Source organism: Chenopodium album, chromosome 10 (assembly GCF_948465745.1).
Source record: "Chenopodium album chromosome 10, dcCheAlbu1.1, whole genome shotgun sequence".
Classification (NCBI taxonomy): Eukaryota; Viridiplantae; Streptophyta; class Magnoliopsida; order Caryophyllales; family Amaranthaceae; genus Chenopodium; species Chenopodium album.
This window is the reverse complement of record NC_137843.1, coordinates 60,149,577-60,173,122: the sequence shown is the minus strand read 5'-3', so window position 1 is coordinate 60,173,122 and position 23,546 is coordinate 60,149,577. Positions and strand designations below refer to the sequence as shown.

At 35.0% G+C, this 23,546-nt stretch overlaps 2 protein-coding genes across 3 annotated transcripts; both read left to right on the top strand.

Moving 5' to 3' along the window:
- Positions 1-968: 968 nt before the first annotated feature.
- On the top strand, positions 969-5,730 carry LOC145564411 (sec-independent protein translocase protein TATB, chloroplastic-like). Of its 2 annotated transcripts, none has more exons than XM_081624718.1 (8): positions 969-1,345; positions 1,461-1,582; positions 3,188-3,247; positions 3,331-3,496; positions 4,327-4,458; positions 4,569-4,634; positions 4,766-4,831; positions 5,433-5,730. In XM_081624718.1, exons 1-8 carry the CDS (start codon positions 1,108-1,110, stop codon positions 5,453-5,455), a joined length of 873 nt encoding a protein of 290 aa, XP_081480844.1. In that variant the 5' UTR covers positions 969-1,107; the 3' UTR covers positions 5,456-5,730. The 2 variants fall into 2 exon arrangements, with proteins under 2 accessions (XP_081480844.1, XP_081480843.1); XM_081624717.1 differs by having other exon boundaries at positions 5,295-5,730.
- A 941-nt stretch (positions 5,731-6,671) lies between these two features.
- LOC145564410 (fanconi-associated nuclease 1 homolog) lies at positions 6,672-15,582 on the top strand. Its single transcript, XM_081624716.1, has 14 exons — positions 6,672-6,954; positions 7,844-8,364; positions 8,452-8,556; positions 9,259-9,523; positions 9,625-9,687; positions 10,353-10,427; positions 10,519-10,637; positions 11,860-11,930; positions 12,023-12,110; positions 12,208-12,348; positions 12,421-12,647; positions 13,761-14,034; positions 14,121-14,354; positions 14,594-15,582. Exons 1-14 carry the CDS (start codon positions 6,672-6,674, stop codon positions 15,035-15,037), a joined length of 2,910 nt encoding a protein of 969 aa, XP_081480842.1. The 3' UTR covers positions 15,038-15,582.
- The last annotated feature ends 7,964 nt before the right edge of the window (positions 15,583-23,546 follow it).

Below are 23,546 nucleotides of genomic sequence, written 5' to 3'. Positions count from 1 at the left end.
AATAATAACCATAATAACAATAACAACAACAACAATAATAATAACAATAATAATAACAATAATAATAATAATAGTAATAATAATATCAACAACAACAATAATAATAATAATAATAATAATAATAATAATAATAATAACCATAACACTTCAAAATAACAACAACAACAATAATAATAACAATAATAACAACAATAATAACAACAACAACAACAACAATAATAATAATAATAATAATAATAATAATAATAATAATAATAATAATAATAATAATAATAATAATAATAATACTAACCATAACAACAATAATAATAACACTTCAAAATAAAAAAATAAAAAAAACAAAATCCGAAAAAAAAAATAAAATTAACAACTTTTTTAAACGGCCAAAAAAAAAAAAAAAAAAAAAAAAAAAATTGGAACTTCCGCCCTAAATTTCCGGAAGTTCCATGGAGGATCCGCCTGGAATTTCCGGATCCTCCATGGAACATCCGGAAATTCTGGGCGGATGTCACACTTCCGCCCAGAATTTCCGGATGTTCCATGGAGGATCCGGAAATTCCAGGCGGATCCTCCATGGAACTTCCGGATATTCTGGGCGGAAGTTCCAGGATCCGAAATTAAAAAAAAAAAAAAATTTTACCTCGTCTCCACCGCCGCCGCCGCCTCCGCCGCTGCCACCAGCTCCGCCAGAAGTCCTCCCTCCGAATCTTAGCCTAATCCGCCTCGAATCACCCATGTAAAACAATTTTTGAATTTTTTTTTTTTTACAAAAAAATTGTTTGAGAGTTAGAGAGTAAGAGAGTTTGAGAGTAAGAGAGTTAGAGAGAGAAGTAAAGAAGTGAGAAATGTGGGTCGGGAATGAAAAAACCGTATTTATATATCAAGGGTAAGATTGGAATTTCAAGAAAAAAAGGGAGCGTTACCCGGTAAAATGGGAGCGACAAATAACAACCCCCATATGTTCTCTCTCCTCCCTCTTCTTCCTGTCCAATTTCACCCAAATGCCTAGTGCCCATCACCAAGTAATCCATGAAAATCAAATCAAATCAAAACTTTAATTGAACCACAAATTATTCAAACTGCGTAAGAAATTATTACCCAGAATCTATGGCTACTTCTTCTGCACTTTGTACTGTTTCTTTTCATTGTTCATCATCTTTGAGTAGTAAAACAACTATGTATTCTCTCCCTCCTTGTTCTTGTTCCTCTTCTACAAATTCATGCCTCAAAACCCTCAATTTTTCATCCTCTTCACGATGTTCTCAAATGGGTTTGTGCAATTTTACTCCCTGGAATGGTCTGAAACACTTGGGTATCTCAATTTCAGCAAAACCTCAAAAAATTGGTAATTTTTTTCTCATCTGGGTTATTGAATTTGTGTTGTTTTATGCTATTTTTGGATGTAAGTATGCTTGATTTTGTATGAACTTGCTGAAATTGGAATTGGGTTTGAGTTGTAGGAAAGAGAGCTAAATGTAGAGGGAAGGTTGTTTATGCTTCATTGTTTGGTGTGGGAGCTCCTGAAGCTTTGGTAATTGGGGTTGTTGCTTTGTTGGTTTTTGGGCCTAAAGGACTTGCTGAGGTTAGTTACTTCTTTTTTAGCTGGTTTTCTTCCTTCAGTTTTCTGAGTTTTTTGCAGTATATATGTTGCTTTTAATAGTAAATGGGATAATGGGTGTTAATTTGATTATGCTGATTGAATAGTAGTGTGGTTGCTGTTGTTGATTAAGTTGCTAGAGAAGTAGACGAGCTTCTGAACATTGGTCAGTAGTTTGTACTACTCGCAATTCCCAAATGGGTGTTGAAGAGAAGTTTTGATGGATAATAGTCAGAACTCAGATGAAATGGGGAGGTCTGATGAATACTTGATTGGGGATTGGATAACAAAACTGCAAATCGTAGGTTGTTGGAGAGACGTAATACGTTATATGAATACACGGTGGCAGATTTTGTTATGAATACTGAAATGAAATAGGGATAGTATTGTTTAAAGCTAGGCTACAATATGAAGTAGGCACTACTTAGATCTTATGGTGCTCTAGACATCTACGATTGGTTGTATATAACTCTTGGAGAATTGGAAGTAGATTTACAATTTTTAATTGCAACAACAGCAGCATGAGGACTATAGGGACAATGGATGGCATTAACTTTAATTCACATAAATACATCTTTATATGGTGAATTCTTAATTATTCAGTGGCGGGTTTAAAATCCGGATAAACATCTGCAAAGTACTTAAGGCAATAATGATGGTTATAAACTTATAATAATTGCAGCGCGCCTTAGTGATGAATGTTATTGGTTGGCTCGGACTCCAAACCCATTAGCAAAAATTCCTAGAACCACTACTGTAGTTATTAATTTAGTCCGGCTTTGACGATTTTGACCTGTTATGTGTGTGAGTGTTTCTATAGGGAATGCTTGTGAGAGCAAGATAGTTTGTGATTTATCATAGTGATAAAGAATTAAAGATGTTGTTACTACATAGTACCTTCAGTTTCACTGTTACATGTTCCTGTGGCCTTCTCACTTTTCAGCATGGGTTTAGGTCCGCATGGCTTACTTTGGCAGTTTCTTCCTCAAATGATTCCCCCTCCCCCGTCCCCTCCTTCCCCCAACCGGCATTCCAATGAATTTTGACTTATGTAAGGAGTGTGTTAGTTCTTTTTTCCTCCCAACTTGTAGTAATTGTGTTCCTTGTTATTCCTCATCAAACTTAATTACTCTCACTTATAGACTTCTGTGTAATGAAGAAATGGAATTGTAGATCCCTTGGCTAGAGTCTGCAGTGTTAGGTCTGCTGTTGTAAATTGTAAATTAAGGTGGTTAAGCAGTGTTTACTTTGTATAGGTTGACAAAACACTCAAGTTGAGAAACTAGTCAAAGTTTGGACTGGATAGTGGATATGCTTCTCCTTTGTGTTTATATAATCCACTAAAAAGGGTTAATAGGGTGAAAATCAATAGATAATGTTATTAAAAGAAAGATGTATGCATTTTGGGTTATCCTAAAATGGAATTACAGATTATGTCAGGACAGAGAGGTTAGGTGAGTGTAATGTAATACCTGAAGTTATTTTTTCATCTACGTGGTTGAATTTACTGTCAAGTTATATACATTTCTACATGCCTGCATTTGAATGTTGCTCTTATAGATTCTAACAATGTATTGTGATGGAATGCAGGTTGCTCGAAATCTGGGTAAGACCTTGCGTGCTTTTCAGCCTACCATTAGAGAGCTTCAGGTTCCTTTGAAATAATTAATTTAGAGGTTTTGACTCTATCTTCTGCTTGGTGATGTCGATTAATCTATTATATCTCTATGTAGGATGTTTCTAGGGATTTCAAAAGCACCCTGGAGCGGGAAATTGGTCTTGATGATGATGATCCAAGGAAAGTAAGACCCACATATGAATCAAACCCAGCAGATTTCACCCCAAATTCATCAATTTCCAGCACAGAGGAGTCTCAAACTGTGCCTTTCTCTGACCCAAGTTAGTATACTGGCTTGTTTTGTGGTAGCCTTAAGATTTTTTTTTTATATAATTATTATACAGTAACTGAAGCTAAAGCAGCAAGCATCCTGGTTCCTGAAGCTTTAAAAAAGTTTTCATGCTACTGTTACCTCGGCCTTAAGCCAGCACATTGACCTCTTAATGTTTGTGACCAGTTAACCACCACAAAGAAAGTAAGCCAAATGTTTTTTCCCTTTAAGGTTGAACACTCATTTATCATCCTCTAAAAATGCTAAAGCTACTGGGCTCTTAGCTCTTGGTCTGACCTTTGATTCATTGAACACAGGAAATACTTTAAATTCTTATTCTCGGATCATGAATAAAGCTGTTGTCAGAACTCAGAAGCCTTAATTGAGTAGATTTGACGCATCTTCCATTTCTGTAATAACTAAAGACAGGGTAGTTTACCTACATGGTTACCCATCTTTATACTGCTTAAACAGCCAAACCCTTGAAGGGCTCTTCATACTTTGTCTGATGCTAGGAATGGGGTTTATTTATACTTGTCTCTCTCTCTCTCTCTAGCATTAGTCTTCTGCACTAGTCATGATCAATAGTCTATTTACCTTTCTAGAATTACAAATTATGCTCTTTCAATTCCTGTAGCATGAATGCTGATTGACAATTTAACACAATGAGAAACTGTTGAAAGCTGCATCAAGAAAGATGGGCCATACTTTTGCAATCACCACCTCTTGAACAAATAAATATTTGTATCAGATAGACTTGATGTGTATCATAATTGTTTTTTCATAAAATTAAGTGAAACTTCATCATTGTTTGACTCCCATGCTTTTCTTTTTCTGCAGATGGTTCTCTGTCTAACAAAGCATATTCTAGTGAGGATTACTTAAGGATTACAGAGCAGCAGCTGAAAGCGCAGCAGGAAGCCATGTCCTCTCCATCAGAAAGCCAGGTTGAACCTGAGAGTCAGCCTCAAGGTTTATAATTCTCACTTTACTCCAAATCACTATTGTCTCCCGATCCCCCGATTATAATATTATACTTCGTATAAAACTAAAAAGGATGCTGACAGATTGTTAATAAACAGCTTTACAGCAAGATGTCATGTCCTCTCCGCCAGAAACCCAGATTGGTCCTGTGAGTCAAGCTCAAGGTCTGTGCTTTCTAACTTGATCTCAGAGTAGTTGCAAACTTGCAATCATTCCCTCCCTCCTGTACCCCCTCAAAACAAAGAAGAGTTTTAATAGGGAAAAACCACTGATGCTGTATTGATAACATATGCAGTTGTACAGCAGGAAGATGTGTCATCTCCACCAGAAAACACAATTGAACCTGACAGCCAACCTCAAGGTTTGTGCATTCAAATTTTACATTTTTCTTTCCCACGAACTACTTCCCTCCAGAAAATAAAATATTTATGCTGACCAAAGTTATTAAAATCGGGATTCTACTTTGAATTGAAAGGGGCTATCAGAACCGAATCATAAAATTGAATCATAGAACCGTAAGATTCTACCAACATGCATATCAAGACATCAAATCTTAATTTAATTAAATATATTGAAATTATGAGTTTGAAACCTTATTATTTTACCCATTAAGCAATCAATACTTGACAATATATATTTATAAAAACCTATATAAACATGTTTTTTACTTGTAAGGATTTCGCTAGTTAAGAAAAATATGTAAAATCGGGTAGAATCGTAAATCGAATCGTATGACATACATGAATCGTAAAATCGTAAGATTCTAAGATTTAAATCGGGATTTTAATAACAATGATGCTAACGCTTAACTGATTGGATTTTAGTTGTTGAAGAAACTGCACCTGCTGCGCCTTCAGTTCAGAAATCTGAGATCGATTCATGAGCTATTCCTTGGGGTTGCTTGGATCCCACAATCTGCATAAATTTTTTTTCTTGCTGATCAGTGTATTTATTTATCTCAGCGGGGAACAATGAGGCAGTCTGAGCACCTAGATGTTTGGTTATTTTGTTCACTGGGAAGATTAATGTACGTGCTGCTGGATGCTGAGCCTTTTGACATTAGAGGAGTAGTTCATGAAATTTTGACCTTCTTGAGCTTTGTAAAACCGAAGATGTTCTCATTTTGTCGCATCAGTCAGTGTTAGATAGCGCACTTGTTATTGTATTGATGAAACATTCATCTTGTAAATGTTTGTTGTATTCTTTTTGCTGGAAGTTAGAAATGTAATGAAGAGAGGATAGCTGGTTAATAGGTTTCTATTTAATAGATTGTTTGAGATACAGAATGTGAAGGTTCGAAATCTATTTTAATGAACCGACACAACTTATCATCTTAGCTTATGTTTTTCACTGCATATTAATATACAAGATATTTGTTTGTTCTCGCTAGCCTTGAGATCTGATCGTAATGACTGAATACAGAGGCTGTGACGTCGGCATAATAATATACACAAAAGGGAGACTACATTATAGGACTTGAGTATGTGTAATATCAACATAGCATAGCCTACATTTGTGGTACTCAAGGTCCACGGCTCTTTCAGAGGTGCCTTCTTGTGCTTCTTCCTTTCCCTTGAGCAACCTAGAGAAGTGAGTTAGGTTAGAGGCTAATAGGCTAATAGCCCTCCTTGGACTCCTCGAACTGGTTGATAAACCTACCACCTCCGGTTCCTAAAGAAGACAAAGATACCAGAATTTTTAGAGCCTATACTAGAGTATGGCTAACCTACATCCATATCACCAATGCCCAAGTCCTTAATACTCACCTCCGGCGCTTTTAACCCATTCACTATTATTTCACCATCACGCTTATTTGAACTTTCTACAAACAAGTTTTTTGAGTAATAGTAAAGACAACACTTTGTCTCATACAATTTCTATTATACACTCGGGTGTAAAATTATACAGAAATAACGAGGTGCAACCTTTTTCTTTTGCTCTCATTATCCAATAAACAAATAAGCAATCCTAACCAAATTTGTAAGATTACAAGTTTGTTATAAGTGTAAAATTAGGAAAGACGAAAGGGTTTACTTGGGCTAATATTGGAAACGAGGAGTTAGATCCCTCAAAAAATGGCGGGAAGAGGGTAAAAGCCAAAGGTACGATCCCCAATATTTAATCCAATTTCAAAATTAGGGCAAATTTTCTTAAACCCTAATACTACGCTTATCACATTTCCCCAAATTTCTGGGAAAAAAATGCTAAGAGGAAGAGAAAGCCTGAAAAGAATCATCGGAAAACGAAGGAGATTCCTCCCTAATCTCTCTCGCATCCTCTCTTCTTCTTCCTCATCATCGTCGAATTTTCTGATAGTTGAAAATGATGAAAAGTTCATAATTAATGATTCTGCAATTACAAATGCGGAATCGAAGAAAATCGACGATGATTCAGAAGCTGTAACTTCTGGTAATGAATTTGTTACTTGTCCAGTTTGTAGCATTCAGATTCGCGGCGACAATCGCTCCGTTAATTCACATCTTGGTTAGTCTAATTTGAGTTTCAATTTTTACTTAATTATTTCATTTTTTGTTGAACATTGAAGTTTATGATTTGTAATTTGGCTGAAAGTCTGGTTTATCTGATTAGGTTATTGGTTAGAAAGTGTTGTTTATAGGATTTTGTTGCAACTAATTGGTGTTGTCAGATTTGAATTTGATGGAATATAGTTACAAACTTATTACAATTGAGCTGTTGTTGAGTTGGTTGATATGTTTACTAGTTTTAGTTGGCATTGGCAAAGATGCAACTTTTGTTGAGGTTGCCGAATTCATCTTGACAATTGATTAGTGTAAGGTCTTGGAGCGGCGGTTTCCTGGAAACAAGCTTTTTCACTTGTCTTTTCCTTCGAATTTGAATGCTAGTAGTGAAGATCAATGTATGGGCATGATAAAGAAGTCAAATGATAATATCTATAATCCAAATACCCAATGTCACTGTGATTAAGAGGATGACATCCTTAACGAGCTCTACTTCTCGTATTGAATCCATCTTTGCATTTTGATCCTGCTGCTATTATCGCTAATACACGTGCAATCTTACTTATTATATTCAATGCTATTCTTTGTCTACAATAACCACTAAAGTCAATTATTATTCTGTCTGTTCTTCATTGAAGTAGTCAAATACATTCACACCATACACTGGTAAGAATAGAGTTGTGTCATTTGCTCTCCTAACATATATGTTGGGAGTATGGCTTTGTCATGACTAATGAGTTATTAGATACAGAGTATGGCTCAAATCTTTTTTTTTTCTTTTTCACAAAAGTACCGTAATTCTTCTTAATAGATATGTAGTTTCTAGTACTTCATTTGGCTTAGACTTGTTTGTAATTGTGCGATCCGTTCTAACTCTTAATTGATCACTTCAGATATGTGTCTTGTCAGAGGCACAAAGCGAAAGCTGAGTCAAAGCACTCTTCTTCAGTTCAGCTTCTGCTCGAAACTCAAAGATAATAAGTGTGTGGATGAGGGGGTTCTTGCTGAAACTAATGTGATTCAAGACAGTGAACCCATGAAGAATGATATTCCCCAGTTGACCAGCATTAGCAATGATAAAGCAACTTGTGCCATAAGTCAATGTGAAATCAGTGGACCTGATGATGGAACCTCATTGAAGTCATCGTTAGCTTTAGATTCTATTTCACAACAGGAAGATAGTTTAAACATTGTTGATGATAGTATAAATGACATGGTTGATGCTTATTCTGTGGACCTTGAATCTGGAGCATCAAACTTTGGTATGGAAGGAATTCTTAGTGAGCTATCTGGAATGGTTTTTAAGACATGCATTGTGGGTCGTAAGTATGTAGATGCAGCAGAAATTGTTTCTGGAGCTAGCATTTATTTTCTCAGAGACCCTACCAACATTAAAGATCCTAATGCTATCAAGGTTTATACCTACTATCTCAGTTTTCTTCTTTGTTAAGCTTGTTATGTTGCTAATTTTGGTATAGACTCTATGGTCCACTGAGGCCAGGTTGTTTCTCCAGATTCCGGCAGTGGAACAGTCCTAGGTTTTCTTCCTCGGGAATTAGCTCAGTATATGTCTCCTTTGATTGACAAGTATCAGATCAATTTCAAGGTAGTTTGTTACTAATCTATCAAATGTTTTTGTTCTTTATTTTCTTCTGTTTCTCAATCCTACCCTCCCCCTTTTCAGGGACACAAACAATCATCTTCTTTGCTTATACCATGAATTTAATATCTTGCTTGCTAAGTTGGCTTTTTTTATTTTTCATTCATTTTGGCTATTTCTGTATAAACCTTTTTTCTTTTATATTAAGTTCTTTTTTTTTTTTTTTTTTTTTTTTTCCAAGTTTAGCATCTAACTTTTCAAAATGTATCTTCAATGAAGATTGCTCCCAAGTGCTGTTCTTGATTTCAATGGTCATGTTTTTGGCCTAGACAAAAATTGCATTCTTTTGCCCTGAGCACCAATTTCTGTCACTAAATTTGCTCAAATTTAAAAAACATCAATAATGCCGTGATTAATATGATCTTAAGAAGGAAGATAAGAATGGTGGAAATTTCGCAAATGGGGACATTTTCTAGGTGGTTTTTTTTTTTTTTTTTTTTTTTTTTTTTTTTTTTTTTTTGCCAAAGTTCTAAGCAAAAGATGGTGTTGGTCTTGTGCAAACACTGTTTAGAAGCTTGTTATGTACTAGAAATGCCTATGATAAACTCAAGTTTTTTCTAACTCCATTGTTGGCACTTGGCAGTATCTTTTAATTGTTCTTTGCTCTCAATATGATAACTACTATGTTTGTCATATGTTATGCTGCAGGGAGCCATCACTTCAGTCCCGAAAAATTCCCTGGATATTGTGCCCATTGAGATGATGTGCCTAAATACACCATCTTGTAACGAAGTGGCAAAGGATGACATACCTATGTTGAATTCATCATGTATAAATATTTTTCGTCTGATGAAGTCTGGTGAGATATGTCCACAGAGCCCCATAAAGTACCAGCAGAATTTTAGGCTCATGATTGAAGAGGCTTTAAGGGGAAACCTTTGTCTTTTCACAGATGCTGAGAAGTTATTCTTAGGTAGGCTATTCCCTTTTACACTCAGCTCAACCTCCATATTTAACAGTTATTTCATATTTGTATCACTTGATCGTTTTGAAATAATGGTTCATTGTTACCAGATTCTTTCAGCTCAATGTCAGATGACAGCCAAAGACTTTTTGTACGACTCTACACAAGAAAAGGTTCCATCCATGTCACCATCTTTTCAAATTTCATAGAATTCACAAAATGTAAACAAATAATTGCATTTGCATGTTTGTTGAAATTCTCCACCACATACATATAACCTTTGGATAGTATGGAAGTTGCCGTCAAAACCAGGTTTTACCATACGTTCATACATACATGTTGGAAAGCAGACTCCTAGTGAAACAAACTGATAGTGTCAATGTGTGCTTTGATGGAGATGTTTTGATACATCTTATTTTGATTGTATACATATTATTTTATCTTCTGTGGTTTCTGTTATGTTTATCTCTGTTGCATTGAAGATTGCCAGGGCCAAAAATTTTCTGAAAGCAGTTGAATATTGTGTTTTCAGTTGCATTGGTGTTTTTCTTGTATCATATTTTTGTAAAGTTCCCTCTACAGCGTTCTGGGGCTTACACACTTAGGTTATTTTTCTTATCTTCAAATAATCAGATAATGATAAAACCTACAAAGAATAAAAGGTGTTTTTTTTCTTTTTTTCTTTTTTCCGCATCACTCCCTTGGCTTACTTTTAATGCTCCAAAAGAATACTTAATTGACATTGGGAGATGCAGTTGTGATGCATGAATAAATGACATTCTGCAAAGTGCAAACTAGTTATTCCTATATGGATTTTTTAATATAATTTTTCTTTCAGGACCATGGTTTCGCATATCTAGTCTTACATATCCAGAAATATTGGATTACCAACAAGCAGTTAATGAGTTGTCAGGTAAATTTTCGTGTCAGCATGTGCTTGTGAGATGTGTATTTCTGGCTATCAATATTGAATGGTGGATCTGTTGTATGATATTGTCCAACAGAAGCATCCTATGTTTGTTCTTTTGGCTATAAGAGGGAAGTTATTGACAATGTTCTGGAAGAACTTTTGCACATTCTTACAGTGAATGAGCTGTGTGAGATCTTGAAAATACTCAAAAAGGTACTCATTGTTTCCTTCTATTTATTAAATTTTTTTGAAAATATTTGCTTTGATGCCTGCTGATTTAATAGTTATTCTCCTTATCCTGGTTAATCCCATAGTTTAGTGGATGATACTTATCATTAACATTCACATTGTCATAATCACAATTTTTTCTATATTCTATTCTGTCATTGCTTATGAAAAAGAATTACAAGAAGCTTAGCTTCCTTTGTTATCTGGATAAAATAAGGTGGGTTCTATTTTTGTCATTTCAATGCAAAATTATTCTAGGCCTGTGATGATAGTCCAGTGTTATTTTTGGCCTGCTATCTCCTATATTGTCTGATGAATTGTGTTATTATATTACTATCATGTAAATGCATAGATGTGTGCTCCATAAATGTTCATTATGTTAATACTCTCCTCAAGTGTAGAGGCAAGGTATAGATGTTGGAGCATGATGGATGAATCTTTCTAAAGATTGGATGATTTCCTGATGAATGCTCCTAAAGTTATTTGACTTCTGATGACTACATAGTAAGAGATATGCTGTGTGGACAGATACGGGCCAAACATTCAAAGACTAGATTTAATAATTTTTGGTTGACCTAGATCTATTATTGCATCCTCTTGATGTGTTACAAGGGTAGTTTCTTAATATAGTATTTCTAGCATTTTGAGCTTCCATTCAAGAAAGAAAAAGGTGGCTACTTCATGTCATGATTTGAAAGACCCTTCCTACCCCTGTGAGCTGTAGTAATTGGCTGGTGAGTATTTGTATTATTAAGCTAGAATTTCCTAGAGCGAAGTCAATTTTATATTTGTTGTATTTTACACCCAAGAAAAAGAAAGATAATTAATTAGTGATTGGTTGGTGTTCAGAGAGAACCTAACTATTGATTTATTATTTTTAATTTCAACATGAAGATGAAAATCCTGACAAGGAATACTTTGCTATTCAACTGAAGACTTAAGCTAGATATCTAGACCAAACCCTTAGCTGCTTCAGATCATGAGGATTTTACAGTATTTATGTAAATTGTGATGATACTGTCTCTTTTTCCGATTCTCCATTTTCCTCCTCTTCTTCCTCCCATGAAAGAAAATGTGATGCTTGCAGAATTAAAAGAAGGGATAAGATGGCATTGGGATAATTGGATTATGGTTTTTCAGTTTTTCTCATAGTTGGGCAATGTTATGTTTTGTGAGTTGTGATAGTTGTGCTTTCATTTGGGCTCAGGATTTTAAAGTTGGTTTGAGGAAGAAGGAACTCATTGAATCACTTCATTCTTCATATAAAGATGGACTCTGGTATGATGATGAATATTCAACTTTGAAGGAATATATGTATTTATTTTACCTGTTATTTGTATGTGATGAGTCTTTTTATGGTACTTATGCAGTCCACTCCTCCCAAGTCTATTGATTGATAGAACTTCAACATGTGTTCGAATTTCGTCGTTTGCTGAATCTCTTCTGTGGCGTGTTCAGGTGATGGCTAAGACATGCAAATAGTAGGCTCCTTTTTCTTTCTTTCTTTTGGTATTATTCCTCTTCCTCAATATTTCAGTTTTTTTTTTTCATGCAGAGATTATTTTTCCTGGATGGAGAGCAGGATCTGTCTGCTTTCCTTCTAGTTGACTTGCGAATACTTAAGTATCCAGAGTACAAATGTACTATTTCCCATCCAGTATTCTTTGCCAGAAGTGATTTGCTTGCTTATGAAGAGGTTAACCTCTAGTCTGTGCCAATAAATATTGTATACAAATTGTCTTTTCCAATCAGTGTTTTGTTAGTGTAGGCCATTGAAGTTGCACAAATCATGGACCAATCCCTTGACGAAGGCAACTCGAAATTGGTGTTACAATGTATAGAGATAGCTGGATCGCAATTGTCAAACTATATTAGAATTAAAGATCAATCATTGCCTTTGGAATCAGAGGCACCATTTCTTCAGTGCTTTTCTGCAGCTTGGGTCAATTCTAAAATAGTCTTGCTTGGTGTTTCCTTCCATGAACAAGAACGCAGGTATGTGTGCTTCAATTTTCAATTGTTTTCTATGATTTGGGCGTGTGTGTAATCATCAGATGAACATAATGTTAAATAAAAGGCAGTGCACAACTGCACACATCGTAGGTTATTTCGATGTGTAGGGAATATTTATTTAAATTGTTGAAGGGTGAAGAAGACTTCCATTCATGAACTTAAGATTCAGATTTTATTTTATTTTTGGAAAAATTGACATTTACTACCGGCGAAAGTACCTTGTGTTACATTTGCTACCCGTTTAATTTTTTATTTTATTTTGCTATCACCTAAAATCAAATAATTAAAATTTCACTACCACTTAACGGAAACTGTTAAGGTTCCGTTAAGTTTATTCCAAAAAAAAAAAAAATTAAAAAAAAAAAAGTAACCTAGCCACCCCTCCACCTCACTGCATCCCTTCCCCCTCCCCCCCTGCTGGCAGCCGGCGCCGGCGCGAACACACCCCCCTCCCTACGCAGCGAACCCCCTTCCTTTTCACCGTTCTTGCTGCCCCGACCCCCACCCCGAACCAAAACCACCCCCTTTCCCCTTTCCCCCACCGGAATCAGCCCCCCAACCCCGTTCCCCCCACCGAAATCGACCCTCTCCCCTTTCCCTACCCTTTTCGGCCATCCCTAACCCTAACGGCGGGGGGTGGGTTCGCGCCGGCGGGGGGAGGGGGTCTCAGTGAGGTGGAGGGGTGGCTGCAAGGTGGTTGAACGGTGGCTGAACCCAATTAACGGAAATAGTAACGGTGTAAGTCATTTGGTAGTGAAATAAATATTTTAGAGATTTGGGTGGTAGCAAAATAAAAAAAAAAAAGAATTTAAACAGGTAGCAAATGTGACACACAGTTTTTTTGCTGGTAGCAAATGTCAATTTTTCCTTTAGTTTTTTCCGTTTAATTCACTCATTCAGTTATATGCAAGTCCTTAGGATTTTTTCTGCATGTTTGTACTTTCTTAATTTGCTGAGTAGAAATTAAGTGCTGCAATCAGCTCTTCTATGATATATCTGTATGACATAATGTCCAAGGTAGACAGTTGTAAGCCAGTTGTGATGTTTTGTGATGCTTTTAGAAGGTGATATAGCTGAATTGAACTTTATTTATAGGTACCAAGACGCCATCAAATTATTGAAGCTGTTGCTCAACAGTTGTGCTTCTGATGGAAGAAGGGGATACTGGACGTTAAGATTCTCAGTTGATTTAGAGCACATGGGCTGTATTGAAGAGAGTCTCTGTGTTGCAGAAGATGGGATACTGGACCCTTGGGTTCGTGCTGGCTCAAGAATGGCATTGCAGAGGCGGGTCATACGCTTGGGTAAGCCACCAAGGCGGTGGAAAGTCCCCGGCTATGCTGCTTCTGTCAAAAGAAAGATCACTGAGGTAGCTGTATAGAGATTTTAATAGTTGTTATTTTAAGAGCTTGAAATTAAAAGAATTTGAACTTGAAGCATTATCTATCTACATAGGTCCATATCCAAGGAAGACCACTGAATGGAAAAGTAGGAATGAAGAGCAGATTTTATGGCGAAGATGGTGAGCAATGTGGAGTAGAAGAGCTTGCTTTACAGTTCTATGCTGGAGAAGGTGGTGGCTGGCAGGGTGTCCATACAGAGAGTGGCATTTGGCTGACTATTTATGGTCTTCTTATGTGGGATGTAATTTTTTCAGATGTACCAAATACCTTCCGCACTAAATTTCAGGTATAACAAATTCATTCTCTTATTTTTAGTTGTAATTGAAAGGAGTAGAGCCAAATTGCGAGTTATGGGGCATAAATTTGAGTTTTGGAATTACATCTTAATATCTTATGAAATCTGGAAATTTTAAATTTTTTCTTACAAAAATTGACCGCTTTACAACATTTTTTGTTTTTTTCCTCGATCTGCCACGTTTTGAAAGTATTAAGGTGCTTGATTAAATAAGTTTTATTTGTTTGCAGAATGCACCTTTAGATATGGACAGTGACGATTTCTATGTTGCCAGAAAGAGTATTATTGAACTTCACTTGCAGAAGATTCATGAGGGTATGGCTGAGGCTATCCTCATAATGTCGTGGGAGTTGCATTTTGGAACTCTTTGCAGGGGTGTTAATTGGGAAAGGAATTCACTTTCCGAGCTTCGTGCAGCTGTTACATGCATTGGTGGGCCTTGCCTAGCAAATCTTTGCCGGCTTTTGGCTCAGGATTACCGTAGTTGGACTAGTGGAATGCCTGATCTACTGTTATGGCACTTTCATGGAGAGTACAAGGGTGAAGCGAAACTTGTTGAAGTCAAAGGCCCTAGAGATCGACTCTCTGAACAACAGCGAGCATGGTTGCTTACATTGATGGATTGTGGTTTCACTGCAGAAGTCTGCAAAATAATCCCTCCTGCAGTGACATGAAGTTGCTAAGTTGCTTACACAGGCACTTGAAATTCAATGAATGTTCTATCTCAGAGCTCAATCATTCTGTTGCATTTTTGGTTGTGCTGAGACTAAGCGGATATTCGAAGTTTTACAGAAGTTGGCCTTCACAGAGAAGATCAAAGTGATGATTGTTGTGAACATCATTTCTGCACCAGCTTGGAGCAGGGGAAGGAAATGGAGCATACATCTTCTGCGACTTAAATTGTAATTTAGACCAGGGTGTAGGGTTCACCTTTTACTTATCTTTAAACCTTGCTATAGTTACCTAGTGGGTAGTTTATTAATATGAGATTGAGTATATTATATAGCAAAATTTAATTTGTATAGCTGAGTTTGTTTGTAATCTGCGCTAAATTTATTTTATCCAAATTTCACAGTTTTTTTTAATCTTTTTTCGACAATTGTAAGTTGTAACCAATTATTAGGCCTCTATTAATCTTGCAACTGTTACTAGTTAGACCATTGATTTTTAGCTTAGTATTTTTTTTTTTTTTTTTTTGAAACCATTAGCTTAGTATCTCATATTCAATATTTGAGAATTTCAATCCTTTTGTTTTAGTATAAATAATCTTATTCAAGTTTTAAATTATTCAAAAATTGACATGTCATTTAGTCAAAGTTTATATCAAGTTCATAAACATAAGTTCACCTAAGCAACAACAAAAATGATTATAAGTAGTATACGAAAACAAGTGAAGTTACAAATAAGTATTCTTGATTTATGTTGGCAGAAATACATGAGAGAAATTGGTTGATGGTAAATTAAGAATTTGGATATGCTAAAGAAAATACAACTAACAACTACTCTTAACATACAAATACATAAATTTGAATCCAAGTTATATGAAAAAATAAATAAAAAGATGGTCATGTTATATCTCGGCTTTAAGTTAGGTCAAATTAAATAACAATTAGGTCAATTTAAATTATGAATAGTCTCAGATTGGGTCAATAATTGCTTAAGGAAAACGAGTCAGGTAACTACACGGTCAAGTAAAATCGAATAGTTTTTCAGTCAAAATGATTTTAAACAAAATTTAGGTTGAGTGCAGGTTAGGTTTAAATATAAATTTATCTGTCAAACTAGTTTTTAACACATCCGGTCAAATTCAAGTTGAATATACTGCAATTTCTAATTGATTTTGGCTAAACTTTGAGTCGGATACATATGATAGGTTTTATTCTTAGGTCTTGAGTGTCAAACCAATTAAATTCCAGCTCATTGTTGCGTAAAATTTTCAGATCGAGTCAATTTTTAATACCGTATGATATTTTGACTGTGTCATTAATGTTTCTCCTAGGGGGTTGTGATTCATGCTATCTCAACAAAAGCTATTAAAAATACTCCTATTTTTTGCAACTAACAAAGACTTTTGTAAATATATAAGCTATTGCTATTTTGATGACTTTAGTTGTAATCATATTGAAAGAGTTAGTAATGTGGTGGCAGAAATGATTGTAATGAACGTGTTTGTATGGATACCTTTCCCCAGAGCCTTGTAACTTTGGCAGAAATGGATTTGCATAGATAGATAGATGATAAACATATAAGATTAACAACATTCATAAAAGAAAAAAAAAAAAAATGTTTACCTAGGAGAGACTACTCTTACTAAAGGCAACAGAGTTAAGGCCTTAAGGGTTTAGCAGTTCACTATTACTATGAACTTTTCCTTAACAAGAAAAAGCCAGAGAGCCTAATCACAGACAAAGCTGAACCCGAAGTTGCAACGTATGGAGCAACTGTATACACAGATATGCTAAGTCAATACACTCCCACATAAGCTTCATAGAGGTTTTAAGAGGGCGCATACACAAATGAAAGTAGATTAGAATCAGGATAATGGTATTAGGCCTTGTGATCAACATATCCGCGGCCATTCATATACCCTGGACCAGGAGGATGAAGAACACGGCGTGGGCAATGACTGCAACCATGATGCTCAGCTTCCTCTGAAATATATGTAGGCAATCACGATCGTCAAAAGACACACTCGTACCAACAAACTAATTGTAGGAAAGAAAACACGTTATAGAAGTATACCTGGTTCCAAGCGTTCACAAGAAGCAGCAAAGATAAAAGTCCGATTACGGATAACTTCAGCAAAAAATGTGGACAGTCCAGCATCAGGGTCATCTAAGTTTTTAGCATCGAAGTTTATGTGTGTAATGAAACCTATAAATATTGGAGCTGAGTGTCCCCAGCAGCGATGCTTCACAAACTCCCAGTTTGCATTCTGTAATTTGCAACCAATGAAGACAAAAAGGAATGACCATATGACTAGAAAAAAGACATTACTGCACAATAGCATTCACATAGTCATTATTAGAAAGAAGAGGAATCAGTGTAAAGAAAACACACCTTGTTGCTATTAAACAGGCGTAAGGCAGCAGTTGCATATTGCGATGGTGAGTTTGAGAAGGGTGGCCCAAAGTACATAACTCCAGGATGTGTAAAACTAGGCTTCGCCTGCCTTTCTTCACTGTTTAATTATTCCGGACAAAGGTAGTAATCACAATAAGAATAGCAATATGAAAATGAAACACAAATCAAGAATTGTGCTAAGTAAACATGATAGCAAGTGCCTACTGCTACATAAAAGGGACATTGCCATACTTTCTAATCAAACTCAATAGAATGTAGAACAACAGCACAATTAGGTCCGTCAAAATGAAAATGAGTGATACTAGAGAATTGGTAAAAAAAAAAAAAAAAAAGAAAAAAAAAAAAGAAGCCTCAACATACCAATCCCGTATTTGTTTACGCAACGATATGATTTTGGAGAACACGAATTCTCGATGTTTTTCCCTACCAGTATGGTAAGAGTGCGAATAGTCTTCATCCGGATGATGAATATTCTTGTCAGAACAATAAATGCATCCAAGAGTCTTGGCTTTCTCTGAAAATAAGCACCAAAAGGATTTCCACAATAATAATGGAGAGTGCAAAAGTCTAAATAAGAACGAGGGAGCCCCCATTCCTCACGGTGAGAAACAATTTCGTTTCTCACGGTGGCATTTTGGAAATATCACTTCATGTGCTGCTGACTGTGAGCCCCATTGAAGCAGGTCACATGACTACTGAAGACGACGTTAGATGGTAACGTTAGCGGCGTCCATTGCAGCTTTGGCTTCACCTCTACCTCCACCGACAACAAACACCAACACCATCACCTTCCTATTTCGTCCCCACCGACACCATCATCTTCCTCTTTTGTCTACACCGGGGACAACCACCATTATCGGCGGCGAACATAGGCGGCTTCGCCGCCAAAATCAAACGACAAACCCAATAAAAAGGGTAAAATTTATGGCATGGGCAACCCCAAAGAGTAAGGGTGACCGTCCTCCATTGAAGCTGTCATCAAGCTTGAATTCAATTCCTCCATTGAAGCTGTCATCAAGTTTGAATTCCTCCTTATAAACTCAATTTCCTCCATTGAAGCTAATTCCCGTTGTTAGCCGTTCTTTTAATTGATCGACACCTCGGATTGGTCTCCCGCTTTCGACGATCTATCGCCGGAGGTGGGAACTAGATTCTGGTAGTATTGAGTACTATCGTACTGACGAGTGACGACAGAGGTAAATTGCAAAAGCCAAAAGGGGTAAGTTGAACAAGGGGGTAACGTTAGAGCATCTCCAATGGTAAGCTACCATGCTTTGTAGCTTGCTTTTCCACATAAATTTATAAGCTACAACACTTTTTAAGCAACAACTTGTTTCAATGGTAAGCCACAACATATTGTAGTTTGCAAAAAAATAAAGTTTTTTAAAAAAAAATAGATAATTATACACATGTTCCAATATGAATGGAGATTATTTGTCTCTTTTTCAATCAAGCATGTAGCTTGGTTGGGCTACAATTGCTAACATGTTGCTCAATTTTTTATTCTCCAATGATAAGCATGTAGCTAGGAACTTTATTTAAATTGCAAGCAAGTCCTTATAATTGAACCATTGGAGATGCTCTTAGGTTCACTCCGTCAATAGGTAATTCCAAATTTACCCCCATGAGAAACGTTCCTTGTTTCTCACGGTGAGCAACAGGGATTTAGCCAATAAGAACACCGAAATCAATTTTTAAATGTAGAAAAAAGTAACCTGGTAGTTGGCTGCTTTCTCCCAAGCACCTCACAGAAACAAGATTGACATCTTTCGCGTTAGTTTTGATCAGTTGACAGAAAAAAATCTTCTCTACAGCATTAGGTGGTTCATCCTGGTTCTGAGCCTTAGCCTTGATGTTAAAATGCAAAACACGGCCTTGTGCGATTTCTCCAACGGCTACAGGGCCAATCTCCACAAGCACATGGTTTTCACCATACCTATCTAAGGCCAAGGCCGCATAGTTTTTCAAGCTATCCTCAGATTCCTCCTCATCATCAACATCTGGATTGTCATTGACTCCCAAGCTGGAATGACAATTGACATGACAGTAAACTTGAGTATTACACTTTGTTTGGATAACATAAAATGAGGGGGAAGGGAAGGGGAGGGACCGAGGGATCCATTTTCCCTCCTCCTCCTTTAGTATTAGTAAAGGCGGTTTCCTTTATATATATATATATATAGGGGAGGGATCCGGTAAGAACCCTCCTCTATATAAGAACCTAATCTTATATAAGAACCGATATCAACCGTATGATTAGATTAAGATTAGCGGTCACGATTAAAACAAATTAAAAATCAAATTTTAATATTCCTACCGTAAAAAAAAAATGCAACCCTAACTTTCTCTCTCTTAGTTAGACGTTCATGACTTTCTTTCTCCTCAAACTTCCAAAAATCTCCATAGAAGTTGCAATTTGAAGGATTATCTAATTAGGTATTTTTTTTTTCGATTTTGTTCAAATTTTCATGAAATTCGCATGATGTTCAAGTAGATTTTTGCGATTTTTGTGATTTGATTTTTGCGATTTTATTTATGTGATTTTCTGATTTGATTTTCATGAATTTCGAATGACTTAAAGTCGATTTTTCATTTTTCTGATTTGATTTTCATTAGTTTTCAGCTTAGTCTTGAAACTTCAGTGATTTTAGGGCTGGAATTTCAGCAATTTTAATGTTCGAATATTAGCGATTTTAGTGTTCGAATTTTAGCGATATTAGGTAATTTCAGCGCTACTTTTGATTATTAGGCAATTTCAGCCTTTTTTTTTTTGGGTGACATTTTAATGATTTTTTTGGTTCTTGAAGGCAACCCCCTGTACTATATAGAGAAATTATTTCTTAGTTTCTTAGTTTTTTGGGCGATTTATGTGCCATTTTTTAGTGTCGTTGTTGTGTGGGTACTGTTGTTGTTTAGTGGCTATGGTGGTGTGAATTTGGTGGTGGTAGTTGTTGGTTGTGATTGGTGGCAGAGCAATGGGAAGGTTGGTGATGTTGGCAGAGGTGGAGAGTTTTGCGTGAAGGAGCAGCAAGGTGTAGGCTGAATTGGGGTGAGTGACGGGTGTGGATTGGAGATGTAGTGTAGGATAATAGAGGGAGTGGTGAAGGTTAAGTGGCTGAGCAGCAGGGGAGAACATAGAAAAAAATTTAGAACATAGGTTTTGAACTTAGGAAAAAATTTTACAGCACATGTTTAGAACATAGGAAAACATTTAACATAGAAAAAAAAAATTAAAACATAGGCTGAAAAAAATTTAGAACATAGGTAAAAGAAAATTTAGAACATAATCTAAAAAATTAAAACATTAAAAAAAACTATGAGCAGAGGTTTAGAACATAGGAAAAAATTTAGAACATAAGAAAAAAAAAAGTAGAGCACATGTTTAGAACATAGGGAAAAAAATTAGAACATAGGAAAATAAATTTAGAAGATAGACAAAAGAATTTAGAGCATAGGTAAAAGAATATTTAGATTTTAGAACATTGGAAAAAAAAAACTTTAGAACATAGGAATCGGAGAAAAAATTTAGAACATTGGAAAAAAAAAACTTTAGAACATAAGTAGACTAAATTTAGAATATAGGAAAATAAAATTTAGAATATAAGTAGACTAATTTAACATAGGAAAATAAGCTTTAGAACACATTTAGACTAAAAAAAATTAGAACATAGGAAAATAAATTTAGAAGATAGACAAAAGAATTTAGAACATTGGTAAAAGAATATTTAGATTTTAGAACATAGGAAACAAACTTTAGAACATAAGGAGAAAAAATTTAGAACATTGGGAAAAAAAAACTTTAGAACATAAGTAGATTAAATTTAGAACATAAAAAAAAAAAAAAAAAAAAAAAACTTTAGAACATAAGTAGACTAAATTTAGAACATAGGAAAATAAACTTTAGAACATAAGTAGACTAAATTTAGAACATAGGGGCAGGAAAAAAAAAATTTAGAACATAGAAAAAGAATATTCTGTTTATGTTCTAAAGTACGTAGTACGATTATACGAATCTATTTTATTTTCTTAGTCATGGTTATTGTATCTAGCAATTTCTAGTTAACTTTACTAATTTTGAATCATAAAAATCATTGACAGAAACATGGAAAAAAAAAATCTAGGTCAAGGAAATCTTGAAAATTTTGCTGGAAAAAAAATCAGTAAAAATAACAATTTATTATTACTAAAGAAGAAAAAGGTAAGTAATAATCTGATACTAAAGTATGTTCTTAAGAATGTGTCATATGTTCTTTATATAGCATTCTATATTTCGTTAAACAATTCCTATGTTCTAATTTTAGAACATTTGCAATAAATTTCAGAACAAATTCAGTAAATTTTAGAACATATGCTAAAACTTATTAGCTCAATTGGCAGAGCACTATGCAAATGCATAGAAGATGTAGGTTCAACTCCTACATAGGTTAACTCAAAATAATTTCAAAAAGAAAATTAAATTAACACTAAGTAATATTTTGTACAAGAATAAATTGGTTGAAATGATTAGCGACTATGGAAACTTTGTTACATCTTAACTAACATACAACTCTTGTCTCTACACTATGAAAATAAACCTACGTGGGATTCGAACCCACATCTTTTGTACATTTGCACAATACTCTACCCGTTGAGCTAGTAGGCTAATGTATATAAAGCATTTAAACTAAAAAAATTACTAGAAAGATAGACATTAAGTTTGCTTATATTGTCATTAGTAGTCCTTTAGTGCACATTTTGGGAGGGCAAGGACTATCCCATGTTAAGACTAGTACTAACTAAGCAAGCTTTGACAAAAATATGACTAACAATAAAGGGTAGTGCTTAAATCAGAAAGTATACTCATGATCGATACGCATATTATGTAAGGTTGTTTGAGAAAAGTATACAATCTATACATGTAGTGCTCACATGATATGCATAGTGATGATATAGTATGCCCAAGTATGCAAGTAATCAAAGTCATATTCTATTTTCAAGCCTATTTATAAGTGGTACACTGCAAGCCAATAAATTTTATAGAGAGAATGAGTATACAAGTATAGGACATTCATAATTCCCCGAGAACACAATTTGGTCTCATAGAAATTATAGGGAGTTGCTCACTGATATTCCATGTTCTTCCTTTTCTGCAGGGCGGCTACAGGTTGAATAGAAAGTTAGCAAAACAACATTCTTACATATATATAGATGTTTTACTTGAATATTTTTCTTGAACAAGAGACATTATTAAGATCCAAATATATATTGTGTAACTGGGAATCACTTTGGGTATGCAAGTTTCATTTTCAAAATCAAAATGTGAATGATGGCTACATATTTTCAAAATCAAAATGTGGATGATGGCCACATTACTGTTGTGGCCATGATGGATCTAAATGAAAGTTTGTTGATGCCACCACGCTTTACAAAATCCATCCAGAGGATATGAATATATGATACGAAACTCCACTTGCTACATTCTTTATCAAAATATTACATGTATAATACATACATAACTAATAAGAAAATTCTTAAATGAGTAAAACATGTGTAACAAAGTCAACACCAATAGAGTCATCAGCATCTAACTCCCTTGATTAGACAATTTCATAGTTTAGAACATAGAAATCATACAACATTTGCATTCTTTAGAACATCAAAATCATCGTCAAACATGATATATCCCTATAAAATCACTGCACATGATACTTAGAACATAAGGAGTATTTAGAACATAAAAAATTAAATCAGAAAAAAAAAAAATCACACATGATAACAAACCTGAATGAGTAAGACGATGAAGGACTCTGATTAAGGTCAAACATCCAAATCTATGACCATCAAACATGTAAAAACCTAGAAAAATTTAAAATAATTCGAAAACATTGAGCCCAAAAAAAAATCGAAAAAATCATACAACAAAAAAAAAAGAAAAAAAATTATGACCAAATAATTGAACATAAACTGATAAAGCACAAAAAATCTAACACAATTGAACAAATTAATCCGAAAAATCGAACAAAAATTGCAAACATTAAGCCCAAAAAATTAAACCATAATAAAAAAAATTAAACCGAAAAAATGAAAATTAAATGAACATTCTACATTGAAACAATCGTT